The sequence below is a fragment of the Daphnia magna genome, linkage group LG2 (genome assembly GCF_020631705.1).
Source record: "Daphnia magna isolate NIES linkage group LG2, ASM2063170v1.1, whole genome shotgun sequence".
In the NCBI taxonomy this organism is placed as follows: Eukaryota; Metazoa; Arthropoda; class Branchiopoda; order Diplostraca; family Daphniidae; genus Daphnia; species Daphnia magna.
Genome location: NC_059183.1, coordinates 11,096,880 through 11,111,655, shown reverse-complemented (window position 1 = coordinate 11,111,655; position 14,776 = coordinate 11,096,880). Strand labels below are relative to the sequence as shown.

Sequence of the window (14,776 nt, the reverse complement as noted above, 5' to 3'; positions counted from 1 at the left end):
CCAGTGTTGTCGTAGCTGGCTCGCCAGCATGGTTCGGTATTTTACGTGCTCCGGCGCGCTAAGCCTTAAGTACCTTTCAGACTAGTGCTATTTTTACCAATTACGTCTTACGTATAGCATTTTAGTTCTGGGGAGTTTTTGGCAATTTGCCATAAAATTTGCCACCCCCATTTTGTAACTCAGCTTCCAGCTATATCATAAATCCTATATTATCTATATTCCTATATTCCTATGCTATTTCTAAAAGCTAAAGCTATTTGCTAAAGCTATTTCCTATCGCTATCGGGTATTCTCTTGTGCTATTTGCAATCACATGGTCAACAAACACGAGTTAATCAATCCAAGCGTTCGGGTTATTGGTGACACACCCTCACCGGCCACTCCGGTCTTCTGATTGGCTCTCCAAGGGAGTTTCGGAACGCTACCATCACAGAGAGAAATGACTTACTACACGGATGGCGATCGCCATTGTCTGTCGCGCCAGTAGGTTACGATTTCTTCAGCTGTTCATTATTTACATTTTTTTTTGCATGTTTCATTCTGTTTTGTCAGTTTGTTGTTTACCTATTATTTTGTGAGTTTTGGTTTTAGGTAAGTTTATGTATGTATTTGAAATGATAAAATTTATGTATTTTCTTCACAGACCCGAATAAACTTTTGTTTCGTTTGTAATGAAGAAAGTGGGCTACAAGTGGACAATGAGATATCCGCCAAAGTTTGTCGTTACATGACCCGAAATGCCACTTTCGTAGATAGAACCTTCGAGTAGTTGGACGGCAATTCGGTCGTTTACCACCAGATTAGCTATTGCCTTAACTTGCACTGAAAACCATCCATTCCAATCACTCGAGTCCATATAACCTTTTGCCAAAACCCGAAGGGGTGGACTTGTCTGGGCGATTTGAACTGTCAAACGGCTCGTTCCAGAAAGACCCTGCTTCGTTTTCAATGCTGAATAGAAAAGCGGCAAAATTTTACTTGTAGGCTACCCTAAGTCTATTAGTGAACAAAAATGATACCAGTAAAGTAGAAGTAATATAAACCATTTACTGGTACAGTAAATATTCCCGATGTCTTGTTGAATGCTCCACCTTGATTAAGGTCATTTATTTGATAATTATTTAAAGTATTCCTTTGGCTGTAGCTTGTTGTTCGCTGAGCGAAAAAAGAAATATGCTGGGAATCGAGCAGATTTTGATGTTGCTGACGTTGTTCATCCAAATTCGCTTTATCTTCTAGTTTTGTTCTAAGTCTTTCGGCTCGGGTTTCTAATGCCAGCATTCTGTTGTATTTTATTGTAACTTCTTCGTCTATAATCCTCATCCGCCGAATTTCTCTATCTACTTTGTTTAGATGCATCAGATCTAATAAGTATTTGGTATTCAAAGAACTTTCAATTCCAGCAAGTTTCTCTTTATACTCGATAACGATTTGTAGTGTTTGGTTTAAAGCATTCAACTTTTCCGTAGCTTTGTCAACAGCCTTCATCATTTCTGTAACTTTCTTCTCTGCCATCTGTATTTTTATCCGATTTTTAGACAACGACTACTGAAAGATCCTATTACCACCTATTAACCTATTATGTGTGAATAGACTCTTACCTCGTTAGCTGCATGCGTAAGGCGATGAAGACGATTGCAAGAGACAGAAGTGTCGTTCGAAGTGGCGCAGGTTATTGCTGTAGACAAATCAGTGGACATAGGTGGAGAGGTTTGTTGTGTAACAGCAGCAACAATTATCAAAACCAGAATCTTAATAAAAGAAGAAATACCGAAATGAATGTTAACTGATAAAATAATAGTATAGAGAATCACAAACAACTAGCTACATTAAAAAGATAACTAATAATTAATGCAAAGGTACCGTAGAATGAACGGAAATATTTATTGCAACTGAACTTACGACAGATTTCATTCTTGGATACGCCGGATAGAGCTGGGATAGAGCAGTAGTCTTCGAACAAACAATTTTTAAATCTGTGATTGAACCACCCAGCTAAAAAGGACACCTATTTCGATTAATGGGTGTTACAAGACAAGTTTCTTACCTTTTTTTCCCCTCAGAACTAGGAAGCCACGATCCTCGGTTCATAGTGTTCCAGTTAATAAAGGCTGACAAAATCACGTGATAAAACGAATTGAACCAATCAAACGTAGGGGTAGGCGCTACGTGGCAATTTTTTGCAAGTGAGCTCATCAACCAGTTGATATTGTTTTACAACGTAACGCACGCTGAAAAGTCAGGTAAGTGGCAGGAAATAGCTACATGATTTTGCAAAATGTTTAGTTCAATTTTATTCACCTGAAATCAATACCTATTCATTTCATTTTGCTATAAAAAAATCAAGTTTTGTGATGACGATGATGAATGAATTTACACGCTTAACGCAGGAATAATAAGTAAATAAAATGTACATAGATCGTAGAGTTCAGAAGATTTATTTCTTTCATTTGCGCTTGGATTACGCTGGCGTCAGGTAACCTCAGTTTACGTGAGAAAAGACCTACAAAGCGAACGTTTTCTTGTGTGAAAAGTGAAATATTGACTTGTCTAGCAGGATTACAATCTAGCCATGAAGACCTTAAACGCCTCGATCTTGTTAATTTTACGAAATATTGTTATATAATATTTGTTATTGTTAGTATAAATGTGACTATGCTTGAAATTTGGTGTTTAAAATGGCTAGCTATACATCTACAAATCATTCCTTTTATTTCAGTTTTCATCTCAGGCTCAAGTTTGTTCATTTGAAACCCAACATCTTTTCATACATAATTTTGTTTTCATAACTCTTTTTGGCAAGTTGTTCCAGACACCTTGTTTTGAGATTGGTAATCTTTGAATCTAAGTAAAAGTTATTATATGTATCAAAATACAAATTTGGAGTAACTAGGATGACCAAGTTAGTTCTATCTTTAGACAATTCAAATGAATTACCTTGTGAAGGCCCACACCGCAGTGCTTCATTGCAAGATTCCAAAGCTGCATTAAAATCTCCAAGTTCAAAAAGTGCTAGTGCCATTCTAAAGTGTGTTTTTGGATTTTCACTGGAGCATTTCATCACTTCTCTGCAGTAGAACACTATTTTCTCATAATCAGGTTTTTCATTTTTTAGCAAACACGCTGCAAAGATAAAATCAATTAGAAATAGCATAAAAGTTAATAGATTTTTTTTTTACCAGACAAATTATTATAGCAATCTATCTTCAGCTCAGTGTTCTGCTTAAGGATTACAGGATCAATTTTCTCTTCAAAATCTTTTCCATTTTCTGTTTTGGTAAATGTAGCACCCAAATCTCTTAACATACTAGATCCATCATTTTCTACACCTTTTACATACAGCAAGGCTCTATTTATAAAAACCAAGGACCCCAGGTTTAAGAACAGGTTTCAAAGCTTTTGAAAAGTAAGCTTTGGAAGACAGTTGGAGCAAAATTATAAGAGCACTATAGAAAAAACCTGTGGTAATGTCGAATAGCTTCCTTTAGATTTTGTTGTTTGAAAAAATTGTTTCCCTCCAATTTAAGTGACTTTGCTAGAAACAGTTTCTTTTCAGCTCTTTGGCTTAAGTTGGGTAAAACAGATGAAGAACAATTTCCCAAATTTTCATTCATATTCTGTTTAGGGTGGTTGTTCAGAACATAGAAAATTATAAATATAGAATTATAATTTCAGAACTTTAATTGGTAAGAACCAAAATTCACAAGAGCACGTTCACGGTATTCCTACACTTACTTCGAAAAAAATTACAATTTTAAATTTCTGACAAATGTGCCAGGATTTACAAAATTAGAAAATACTTTTCAAGAACAGTCTGATGACAGGAAAATCTTACCACAGTCTTACGGGCCAGGATAAAATGTGGACGCAGACTGCGGACAGGAGAAACTGCGGACTTTCACCTGCGGACTGGCCCAAAATATTTTACAGATTTTTCGTGGATTTAGGGATAAAATGCGGACCGTTTCGTACAGTATCCTGCACAAAAAGGTGAACACTGATTTATTTTGAAAAAGCCATCTGTGGGTAGAAAATATTAATAGTTTACCTTTTTAAGGAGAGGTAGGGTGGTTTTGGCGCAAAATCATTATAAGGGGGGTTGGGTAATATCAGTCCAGACACCTTTTTTTTGCCCTAGGTATTAAATGTCTGGAAAAAGTGTAGACTGTATCATCGGTAGACTCCCCTACCCCCCGGCTAAGTAGAACAATTTTTGCGATACAAAATAGAGTCTTTCCATTACTCGTTATTGTCATTATCGGGTCGGGTAATCGGGTAGCATATGGAAACACAAAATTATTTTTATGAGTATGCTAGTTATCTGTTAGTAAATTGTTAGTAGCTTATTGGATACGTTTACGTCGGCGACGCGGGAGATCCATCGTGTGTTCCCATCGTGCAGGGTTTCACGATGGGCTCTATACATCTGAAAAATAGGGAAAAGAGGGGGTAAATGTATAATTTTATTACCATACCAAAGAATTAGAATAACATTTTGAAATAATTCACGGGATACAGGAAGGGGATCTAGAAAATTAAGGTGTACAGTTGATGACATAAAGTTAAATACAATTTCCGCCAATACGTGTGTGTGAATATTCAGTACTAACATTAGAAAAAGTAGAAAAATTTCAGAAAGTATACTCCCGCGCCCCTAGCGGTAAGACTAAGCATCGCCTACTGGATTTCTCTCAGCCTTGTGGCGATGATAGCGGTCTTTACTTCGTAGTCTGTGGTGTTAGTATAAAACTATGTCGTGTTCCGACTATGCAAATGGAATCGAAAGTGATGCGAAAACTCGTTACTTAGATAAGTTAAAATGGTAAAATAGTGAGTTTCCCTATTCAATTCCCAATTATATGTGGAAACACGGAAAAGATTGTTGCCCAATTGTTCCCAAAATTTCTCCCCAGACATATTCATCTATTTGGTCGAAACCAAAAGTTATCAAAATCACTTGGAGGCTATTTGGAGGCTATATCCAGTATATCGTAAATAAAATAGGCAAAAAGGCTTTTTGCAAGGGGGGGAATGCCATAGTGAACCAACCAGGGTTCTATGACTGATCTTGATAAGATCTGTCCATTTCTGTAAAAATATTGCTTAAAAAGTACTTTCAAAAAAATTACTTTCAAAGTTGAAAAAAAATTTTTTTTTGCATTTTAAAGTTTTATGTTTTCCGTGTGGCTTTCAATGATTCTATTGACGATCAATTGATTTCAAATGAAATGAAAATACATTTGTTAGTGTCAAGAAACGGTTTGCGATGGCAGCATCTACTTGGGGGTGGCCTTTTTTGAATTTGAGTTATAATTCAAACAAAGTATTTTGATTGCATCATTTAGGATCATAAATAATCTTCGTTTTAGACTCTTAAAAATAAAAAAACCGAAGAATTTAATAGTTTACTTATTTCAATTTAAATTCAATGGGAATGCTTTCTGGCCTTGTCGGTTACTAAGCCAAGGAGTCGAAAACGCATTATGAAATAATGGGGTTTTGTTCATTGTTTAATACTACTGACTAAGAAAGGATGAATCGATCCAACTGACACCTACGTTAACCGGCCCCTACGTCCCAGTTATTTGATTGAAAACACCAGAACACAACTCCTGGTAGGTGCTGCTACCAGAGCCCAGAGTATTAGAGGCCTTCTTCATTAAGTGTGCCTGCATCAGCTGATCAATGAACACATTGAGAGAAACCATGTTTGGTTGTTGACAATTCTGTCAGTGATGACAACTGTGCTTGGGCTCGGTCTTCTTTGGTTCAATTCTCAAGCATGAGTATTCCGAGCAGTCCAAACTCTGATGATTTGGAAGATTTCCCGGGACGCTTGTTACACCAGGTTTGCACTAGTTTAACGGCTGTTGGCTGCAACAAAGCTTATGGTATAATCCTTGTAACTCCGAGTTTGGCTTTTCGTTTTTGTTCAGGCGGCACTTTGGGATAATGCAGAATTATTAGAAGACCTTCTTCATGCTGATCAATTACAACATATTGATGGAGTTGATGCATGGGGTCGAACACCATTGCATGCAGCTGCTACCACAGAAAACTCAAGTTGTCTAAGAATATTACTTCAGTCAGGAGGTAAAAAAAATATCCAAAGTTTTGTGTATTTGTTGATTTTTTAAAATAGTGTTTTCTTCAAGCTAATCCAAATATTCCGTGTGGGCCTCGAGGAGAATATAGAGTAAGTTGTGCATTCTTTAAAACCTAAAGTATCCTGTACCTGCCAACTGAATTCTTTTTCTTCTCAGACATCATTGCATGTAACTGCTGAATATGGCCATGTCAACAACCTACGTCTCTTGCTGTCTCATGATGCTCGCATTGATGTTCGAGATGGCCTGGGGTTTTCACCATTAGATTTGGCACTTAAAGGAAGTCACATAGAATGTGCTTCAGCTTTAAAAACAGCTCAGTCAACACAGGAAGCTTGTAGGGTTGAAATATTCAATGGATTGTTAAAAGCATGTATTGAAGGCAGTCCAGACTTAATGCTCAAGCTCTTTAAGGAGCTCAAAGAAGATTTGCAGCTTGTCATTAATATGATGGTGGAAGGATCGAACACATTGTTGTTCAAGTTAGTGTGATGTTTTTAAATTATTGAATTTTTAGCAATTCTCGGCGTTACCTTACAGGGCTTCAGAAATTGGCCATAGAGAAATCGTTCATTTATTACTTGCCAATGGCGCGGACGCAAGAGTTCATCCTGTAACAAAATATTCTCCCCTATATATAGCATGCTACAATGGCCATAAGGAAGTTGTAGAATTGCTACTGAGAGTAAGCGCCAACTTAATTAAATTTATTTTTTTTGCTTAAATCTAAACTGGATTGTTGCAAATTTGTTCTGCACATTCAACAGAAATTTCCTGAATTGGTACAAACTCCCACAGTTGAAAAATGGTTTCCTTCCCATGGATGCTGTATTCAGGGACACGTTCAAGTGCTGGACCTTCTACTTAAGTACCCGTACCCTTCGAGTATAAGGAAAAAGTACACTGACAAAACAGGGAACTATGAATATGAACTTCCTTTCGACATCAATGCAAAAGATGTGTCAGGTACGTACCCATACATTTTTAATGATTAAATTTTCTCATGATACGGTTCCGTAGGGCAAACTGTGTTGTATATCGCTGCTTATATGGGGAACCTGAAAATGGTGGAGCTTATTTTAAAGTATCGCGTCAAAGGGAAAACGTTGAAGTCCAACGACCAGACAACAACCGTCCTGTCGGCGACCGAATCGATCACAGCCAAAAAACGGATTTCAGACTCGATTCAAGCTTTAATGTCCCGTCTGAACGTTAACTTAAAACCAGACTCAGCAACTCCAGCTGCCAATATTCAACAGACATTAAGTCCCGTCGACGTAGACGTCTACTGCGATCATGGGACACAAACGGCCCTTCACGCAGCTGTCAAGAGCAAACACTTTGCCATCGCCTCCCTTATATTGGGTGCAGGTGCTAATCCGAATCTCACCATATATCTTAACGAAGAAGAGCTGTCAAAGTTACGTTCTCGGACGGCCCTAGACGAATATGTTTTTACGGGATCTTCCGTGCTGGTAGAGGCGGTCAGACAACGTGACATGGGTATTTAATCGCTATTTTTTACGTTAACTTGGATTAAAATTTCTTTTCCTTTTTAGGAATGATTGATCTGCTTCTTAAACATGGTGCTCGAGACCTGGAAAGCAAAGCACTGTATGTGGCAGTTCAAGCGAAAGACGATATTATAACATCCAAACTCCTGGCTCTTAAATCACATATTGATCGAGAAAATTCCATCAACAAAAAAGCAGGATCGCCAAACGAAAGCCGCGGCTTTGCGTCACTAAGTCAAGTTTTTCCCACTAACGCCGTTATGATAAATTGGCACGGACAGCAATGCCTTGAATACATTAGGCCGCAATGGCTGAGTGAGGCTGCTGTTAGCCTCAACCCCAAAATGAAACTGCATCCGCGTGCTTATCACGTTGCCCTCCATTCTATTACACGCATCGATCTTTCCAACAATGTTCTCGTAGAGCTACCACCATGCATGTTACAATTGCAAAGTATCCGGCATCTCAACGTCGCGCAAAACAAAATTGAGCGTCTGCCATCAGGATTATATAATTGTCCTTTACTGGAAGAACTTCTGTTGCAGGATAACAGGCAAGGCCTAGCTCCAGTTCCTTATTTATAATTTTTTTAATGATTTTTCGTTTTTCTGTTTTTAATTCTGTACTTTGCGTTTTAGATTGGATTTCCTTCCGGATGCTCTATTCAAGCTTCCTTCGCTGGCTATTTTGGATGTATCCAACAACAAACTGCAACATATTCCAATAGACATGTGGACAGCTCCGAAATTGAAAGAGATGAATGCGTCGTTCAATTTACTTGTTGATCTTCCCAACTTTCTAACGGACGTAGCCTTCGATCTAACCAGTAGTGGTGATTCTGGAAAGAAACTGGACTTTTCGGCGCCGCGCTCGAATAAATCAACTCCAGATAAATTCAACCTTTCTTTCTCTGACGAAGACAGCTTGGGAGACGCCAGAATGATGCGAAGCATGCAGCTGGCAACTTTTAACCTTACTCCCCAGAAATTAGTGCACGATAGGTAGGATTAGATTTTAAAAAAACGCATCATTTGATTGGAAGTTGTTAATCGTGTTTTTTTTTTTTTTTCTTCTTTTTTCTTCCCTTTTTATAGTTTATGGAGCCATACAGTAGATATTAATGAAACTCTTCCGGCAGATATGGATGACATGCCTCAATCGTGTTCACAGCTCGTTCATCTTAATCTTGCACACAACAATTTTTCTAGCGTCCCGGTTTCATTAGCTTGTATAGCTGTCAATCTTGTCCGCTTAAACATGAGCTTCAACAAGTAAGATGGATACCTTTATGGATCACCACACTTACTATGCGCATGCTAACAGGTCAAAATATCTCCATTTGCAGATTAACTGACATTGGACCTTTATCTAACTATCCTCACGGTTTGAAGCAGTTAGATTTGTCTCATAATCAAATAGAAAATTGGCCGCCCTTTTCCAACTGGGACATTCTTCAGCTAGATGAACCGATGTCCCCATTATCTACCTCATCACCTTTTCTGTCTTCATCAGCAACCATAACTTGCTTTGCCGGAATTGATCGCAATCCACCCAAAACACCAGTAACCCAAGGTGAGGGTAGTCGTTACGAACTCATGAATTTAAAGGGGTTATATTCGAAATTGTTATAGGGAGGAAATTTCACAAATCTTCAAAGGTGGTTGCGTGTGCACACCGGCGTCATCACAAATTGGAGGGTTTACGTACTTTGGTCCTCGGAGATAATCAGATGACTGGAATCCATCTGTGGATGGATGAGGGGTTGGAAGAGGATGTGGATACCCTCGTTTCGTCTGCTCACAAATCCAAACTACTCTTCCCAAATTTGAGTGCATTGGATATAAGCAACAATAGGATCAGAGAAATACCAAATGTTATCCACGAACTAAGCAATCTCGCCGTTTTCAACGTTAGTGGAAATCCTGGTCAGTATTCATCTTCTTACACTTTGAATCTGTTTATTCTAATATTTTTTTGTCACAAATATTCAAAATATATATTAGATATCGTCGAATTGCCACCGCGAATGGGATTGTTGTCAAAATTGTGGAATTTGAACGTGAGAGGATGCAATTTACAAGAACCATTACGTTCAATGATTGAAAGCAAGAAATACAAGACAATGGATGTCGTGGGGTATCTTAAATCCATCTTAGAAGATGCACGTCCATACGCCCGAAGGAAGTACTTTTACCATTCAGATAATTTACGACTGTGTACTAATAACTAATAACACCCAAAATTCCTAAGGCTCATGCTCGTCGGCGTCCAAGGTATCGGGAAAACTTCGTTACTGGAACAGCTACGCCAAGAAGGCACAGGATCATATAAAAAGAAACCTCCAGAGCACTGGGCAAAAAGAATGGGCAACAGGAATATACACTCTCGGACGCCCCGTGGAGTAAACTTGTCCACTGTCGGCGTCGACATTGGTGATTGGACTTACGACAAGAAAGCTAAAGGGCACGGCCCAGTCACTTTCCGGTATCTACACTTTGGATTTGTAACGTTGTTTCACAAAAAATAAATTCGTTTTATCACCTTTTCAGTACCTGGGACTTTGCTGGTCAAAAAGAGTATTATGCCACTCACCAATACTTTTTGTCTAAACGAAGTCTGTATTTAGTCCTATGGCGAATAACTGATGGAGTGAAAGGAATTGACGAAATCTTTCACTGGCTAGTCAATATTCAGGTGAGAGATAAACTATTTGTTACCGTTATTCTTTCGTGTCTTAAGTTTAGGCAATTATTTTAGGCGAGAGCGCCTAATTCTCCTGTTCTAATTGTGGGAACCCATTACGATTTGGTCAAGGATACCTTCCCCTCATCCTATTCCGAAGATCTCCAACAGCTTGTTCGTGACCGGTAAAAAATAGTCCTTGTCAAAAAATTACCCCAATTCTTTTAAATATGTTGTCTAAATATTTTTCAAATTTGTTTAAGTTTTATTAATGTGGTGGACGCGGAAAAATGCGGTTTACCTCGAGTATTAGATACCATAGAGATCAGTTGTCGTACCAGACATAATGTTCGACTTTTATGCAACCTAATTTATGATGCCGTTTTTAGCCTAAAACTTCCAGGTGAGTTAAAATTTTCTTCACTCTTACTCCCCTCCCCCCATTTTATATTGAACTGTGATTTTTCGTCTGTGTCTCTAGGAAGTAAAGAACGCATGTTGGAACAGCGTATTCCGGCAACTTATTTGGCTCTAGAGGATGTTATTGGTCTTCTAGCCACTGAACAAAAAAATTGCGGTCGTGATCCTGTTCTTTCTGCTGAGGAATATCGTGTTGGCGTTGCGCACATCATGAATTCCCGATTTCGAATGTCCTTCAGGGATACAGCTGAGTTGAATCAAGTCCGCTCATATTCTTTAATCCAAGCGCCTTCCTTTGTGTTATTTTTGTTGATTTTCCATTTAAGGCTACCGCATTTCTTCACGAAAATGGAGTGATGCTTCACTACGAAGACGCAACCCTGAAAGACCTATATTTTCTAGACCCACAGTGGCTGTGCGACATGCTTGCCCATGTAGTCACCATCAGAGAAATTAATCCCTTTGCGCCAAACGGTTCCTAAATTTATAGTTTTATACTTGGATTCTGAATTCTAGCAGTCCCTCATTACAGGTATTATGAGGTTGGAGGATTTACAGCTTGTTTTTCGCTCATCGACCAGCGCTCCGGCAGAAGCTCAAGCTTATGTTGTCAATTTACTTAACAAATTTGAAGTAGCGTTGACCTGGGACTCAAGGACTTTACTTATTCCCTCATTATTACCTACTGAAGATCAAACAGCATATGATTTACCTGGCTCTGACGTTCGTGTGAAGGTAAATGTACATACTATTTACAGCTATTTTAATTTAAAGTCTTATGGTATCTTTTTGGTTTTGAGTAGATTCCAGTCCGGTCAAGGGGTAGGGCGATGCGACCGAGAAAGGGCCCGAGATTTAACAGGGCTGTGTCGATGCCCTCAAGACCTGGTTCGGCAGTAGCCCAGGGGCACAAAGGATTTCCGTCTGAAGAAACAAGTGACTTAATAACATTTTTTCATCAATTTTAAGGATTGGTTATATAAATACTGTTCATTTTTGAAGTTACGGATGGAAAATGTGAAGTAAGCTTCCAGTCTGACATGGAGACCGCGATCTATCGCTTGCTTCTACTTTCATACGTGCCAACAGGGTTTTGGTCGCGTCTAATAACGCGGCTGTTAGCCGAAGATAGCATTGTCGATACGCTCCGTTCTTACTTCAATATTCCCAGACACGTATGTTGTCTTCGATAGATGTTCGAACACGATTACTTTTATTTCATTAAACATTTATTCACTCGATAGGTTGACGCAGATCTGACACATACTTTGGAGTGGAAAGCTGAATGGCGTTGTTGGCAGACCGGCATTGAGTTACACTATCTCGGTACTACTTTGCTTCGAATTAAAGAAGTGGCCAATCGTGTCGGTGTCAGTCCATTCGATTATCGGGCGTTTCGGTCAGATAATAAAAGTCTGTATAACTGGAATCGTTAATATACAAATTTCTATTTTATTTTTCTCAGATATATTGTCAAACAAGAGGGTCACTGGTCTGAACTGGATACCGCTTCGGCTGCTATGATTGAAATCTTTCTTCCAAACGAGACCATTGCAATACGTAAGCCAATATTTGATCGACCTGAAGGACAACCATTTCAAAAAGTTTCTGTTCAAGGCTATCAAACCTTTGCATTAGAACCATCTGTTGAAAGGTAACTTGCAAAAATGAAAAATTTTTCAAATTTAATTCAATTCTTGTTCCTTTAAAGCGTTACCAAACTTTTGACGATCTCCGTTGATCATATTGATACTCTTCTGGAAGACTGGTATCCGATATTAGGTAAACCGTGTTTTTATTAATGGGCAGTCATGGTCTTACTCTCTAAAAAAAATTTCATATTTTATCAACAGGTACCAGATTTGTACATACTTCTGAAGGAAAATATCTTGTTACGCGGTTGGTTCCATGCCCCATGTGTCTCTGTGGATTAAATCCCCCAGCCGACAGTCAACATGAACGCCCACAAGAAAATCACCAGTTTTTTCCTCTAAAAACGGAACCAGTTGCGCGCGGTTCGCGTAATAGTGCCCGATCAGAAGGTGCTGACTCTGGTGTAGGTCACGAATCTCCTGTGTTAAGGTAACACCGACAAAGGATTATAAAACCATATTAAATTAGATTATTACAAAATCTGCTTTATTTTAGCCGGAAAACTTCGACGGAAGAACATTCTAACATTCAAGAGCTTTTACGGTCACACTCCTCGCATTCAGAAACAGTTTACTCTTTCACTGTAGAAGAATGCATTTTGCTGAGCCATGGAAATCGTCACGTACATTGCCCGGTTCACAATGACATTCATTTAGCTCAAGTGGCACCCGATACGGTAAAAGAAAATAATAATGTTGGTTGGTGGTAGAAACTATATTGATTAATATGTATTGTGGTCTGCCCTTGCAACAGATGTTTATGGACATTGGTGAACGCAACATTGTGAACGGTCAGAACATTAAAAGAGGAGGTCTACTTGGTCGGGGTGCCTTTGGTTTTGTCTATCGAGCTACTGCAAACATTAACGGCAACCCCAATGCAGAAGTAGCAGTAAAAATGCTTCAGCCTATTGATCCTGGACATGAAGCCAGATCTTCTGTTATACAGATTTATAAAGTAAATTGGCAATGCGTTAATTTGTTGTGGTCTTGATATTAATAACGGTAATGTTTGATTGAATTTCAGGCAGCTATCAGCCAATGGGAAAGAGATCCTTTACAGTAAGTTCTGCCTTGATCTCGTGTTTGTTAGTTTGGTAGCTACATCTAAAAATATTTGATGATACAGGTATGCCTGCAAGGCCTACTGTACTGTAAGGCAGGAATTGGCTATCCTACTAACCCTGCGTCATGCGAATATCGTTCCATTCATTGGTTTGTGCACCGAACCACTAGCATTGGTTTTAGACCTCGCACCCTTAGGAGCTTTGGATTCAAATTTAAGAAATTTTCGAAGATCTGGGGCAAAACTAAACCTCTCTGTCATTCAGCAAATCGTAGTTCAGGTATGGTTAAATTCCTTAAAATATTTTTTCTGCTAACGGTGTGCCGCTATATCACGTTGAAATGTCTTCCAGATTGCTAAAGCTCTGGAATACTTACACCAACAACGAATCATCTATCGTGATCTCAAATCAGAAAATGTATTAGTATGGTCGTTACCTAGTCCCGATGAAAGGCAGCCTGAAGTGAAAGTGGATGTAAAATTGGCTGACTATGGCATTTCCCGGATTTCACTGCCTACTGGCGCAAAAGGTAAAAGTTTTGCAAGTTTTTAAAACTGAAGTTGATTTATTAGTTTCAAAACATTTAAGGTTTTGGAGGAACGGAAGGTTTCATGGCTCCTGAGATAATGCGGTTCAATGGCGAAGAGGAGTACACCGACAAAGTACGAACTATTTGACTTTGGATATTCATTTTTAGAAAACTGTCTAGTTTTTCTTTTTCGTGAAATGGGAATCTGATAGGTGGATTGTTTTTCTTTTGGAATGTTCTTATACGAGCTGCTCACACTTCGTCAGCCTTTCGAAAGCCACGAGTCAGTGAAGGAATTCATATTGGAAGGAGGCAGACCTTCGATAACACCTCGGGTAAATTTAGTTATTTTTTTTTATTTCTTTCACAATTATTTTAATTAAATTTATTTTTCCCAGGATGCAACCCATCCCGTGTATTTACTAGCAAAGCAAGTAACAGCAACTGCTCAAATCATAGTCGCAATAAATATTTAGAAAAACCTTGCCGCCGCATTTCTTTATCTTATATACCCTAGGCTATATTCTTTACACTTGAGAACGCTCAACGATTTAAGACATTTTCCTGAAAGCGAAAGAACTTCTTGGATTAATGATACTTTACACGATTGTCAACAAATGTGGGAAAAAGTAATGAAAATGTCAGTGGAGAATAAGTGCAAGAAAAACCTATTCCCCGATAAGATCCTACTTCAATTGCTATATTTTTCAGGAGGATTGGGTTAAATGTCATACATACGGTAAATTAGTAGCGGAAGCGATAGCATAACATAGACAATCGCAAGGGAAATGAGATTTGTTTCATT

The 14,776-nt window shown here is 38.6% G+C and overlaps 3 protein-coding genes across 9 annotated transcripts; 1 reads left to right on the top strand and 2 right to left on the bottom strand.

The window, feature by feature from the left end:
• Nucleotides 1-608: 608 nt before the first annotated feature.
• On the bottom strand, nucleotides 609-2,553 carry LOC116917420. Of its 4 annotated transcripts, XM_032922881.2 has the most exons (5): nucleotides 2,048-2,553; nucleotides 1,903-1,976; nucleotides 1,602-1,751; nucleotides 1,020-1,545; nucleotides 609-951 (listed from the first exon to the last, which is right to left on the bottom strand). In XM_032922881.2, exons 2-5 carry the CDS (start codon nucleotides 1,912-1,914, stop codon nucleotides 686-688), a joined length of 954 nt encoding a protein of 317 aa, XP_032778772.2. In that variant the 5' UTR covers nucleotides 1,915-1,976; nucleotides 2,048-2,553; the 3' UTR covers nucleotides 609-685. The 4 variants fall into 4 exon arrangements, with proteins under 4 accessions (XP_032778772.2, XP_032778775.2, XP_032778773.2 ...); XM_032922884.2 differs by having other exon boundaries at nucleotides 1,020-1,548; nucleotides 1,903-2,553; XM_032922882.2 differs by having other exon boundaries at nucleotides 1,020-1,515; nucleotides 1,903-2,553.
• Nucleotides 2,554-2,695: 142 nt separating this feature from the next.
• On the bottom strand, nucleotides 2,696-3,907 carry LOC116917421 (tetratricopeptide repeat protein 9C). 4 transcript variants are annotated; one of them, XM_032922888.2, is made up of 5 exons: nucleotides 3,801-3,907; nucleotides 3,460-3,617; nucleotides 3,180-3,349; nucleotides 2,938-3,123; nucleotides 2,696-2,844 (listed from the first exon to the last, which is right to left on the bottom strand). In XM_032922888.2, the coding sequence occupies exons 2-5, from the start codon at nucleotides 3,612-3,614 to the stop codon at nucleotides 2,744-2,746; spliced, it is 612 nt and encodes a 203-aa protein (XP_032778779.2). In that variant the 5' UTR covers nucleotides 3,615-3,617; nucleotides 3,801-3,907; the 3' UTR covers nucleotides 2,696-2,743. The 4 variants fall into 4 exon arrangements, with proteins under 4 accessions (XP_032778779.2, XP_032778778.2, XP_032778776.2 ...); XM_032922887.2 differs by having other exon boundaries at nucleotides 3,836-3,897; XM_032922885.2 differs by having other exon boundaries at nucleotides 3,736-3,890.
• A 1,167-nt stretch (nucleotides 3,908-5,074) lies between these two features.
• On the top strand, nucleotides 5,075-14,456 carry LOC116934386 (leucine-rich repeat serine/threonine-protein kinase 1). The gene is made up of 34 exons (XM_045170370.1): nucleotides 5,075-5,848; nucleotides 5,937-6,093; nucleotides 6,156-6,196; nucleotides 6,264-6,589; nucleotides 6,648-6,792; nucleotides 6,875-7,073; nucleotides 7,128-7,610; nucleotides 7,667-8,174; nucleotides 8,260-8,622; nucleotides 8,716-8,892; nucleotides 8,967-9,193; nucleotides 9,253-9,546; nucleotides 9,625-9,805; nucleotides 9,872-10,105; nucleotides 10,171-10,315; nucleotides 10,379-10,488; nucleotides 10,567-10,706; nucleotides 10,785-10,984; nucleotides 11,050-11,197; nucleotides 11,256-11,458; nucleotides 11,527-11,659; nucleotides 11,726-11,898; nucleotides 11,968-12,122; nucleotides 12,189-12,377; nucleotides 12,435-12,505; nucleotides 12,577-12,805; nucleotides 12,872-13,052; nucleotides 13,130-13,333; nucleotides 13,403-13,437; nucleotides 13,505-13,721; nucleotides 13,794-13,971; nucleotides 14,031-14,104; nucleotides 14,184-14,306; nucleotides 14,370-14,456. The coding sequence occupies exons 1-34, from the start codon at nucleotides 5,783-5,785 to the stop codon at nucleotides 14,445-14,447; spliced, it is 6,387 nt and encodes a 2,128-aa protein (XP_045026305.1). The 5' UTR covers nucleotides 5,075-5,782; the 3' UTR covers nucleotides 14,448-14,456.
• Nucleotides 14,457-14,776: the final 320 nt, after the last annotated feature.

Bases quoted from the DNA above. Each gene is read 5' to 3' on its own strand.
- LOC116934386 (XM_045170370.1), top strand. From the start codon at position 5,783: ATGAGTATTCCGAGCAGTCCAAACTCTGATGATTTGGAAGATTTCCCG. The intron at 7,611-7,666 runs GTATTTAATCGC...TTTCCTTTTTAG, and splicing joins GGTCAGACAACGTGACATGG to GAATGATTGATCTGCTTCTT. The intron at 10,316-10,378 runs GTGAGAGATAAA...CAATTATTTTAG, and splicing joins ACTGGCTAGTCAATATTCAG to GCGAGAGCGCCTAATTCTCC.
- LOC116917420 (XM_032922881.2), bottom strand. The intron at 1,546-1,601 runs GTAAGAGTCTAT...ATCTTTCAGTAG, and splicing joins TTACGCATGCAGCTAACGAG to TCGTTGTCTAAAAATCGGAT. The intron at 952-1,019 runs GTATCATTTTTG...TTTTCTATTCAG, and splicing joins ATATTACTTCTACTTTACTG to CATTGAAAACGAAGCAGGGT.
- LOC116917421 (XM_032922888.2), bottom strand. From the start codon at position 3,614: ATGAATGAAAATTTGGGAAATTGTTCTTCATCTGTTTTACCCAACTTA. The intron at 3,350-3,459 runs GTTTTTTCTATA...TTTTATAAATAG, and splicing joins GCTATTCGACATTACCACAG to AGCCTTGCTGTATGTAAAAG. The intron at 3,124-3,179 runs GTAAAAAAAAAA...TTATCTTTGCAG, and splicing joins TTGCTATAATAATTTGTCTG to CGTGTTTGCTAAAAAATGAA.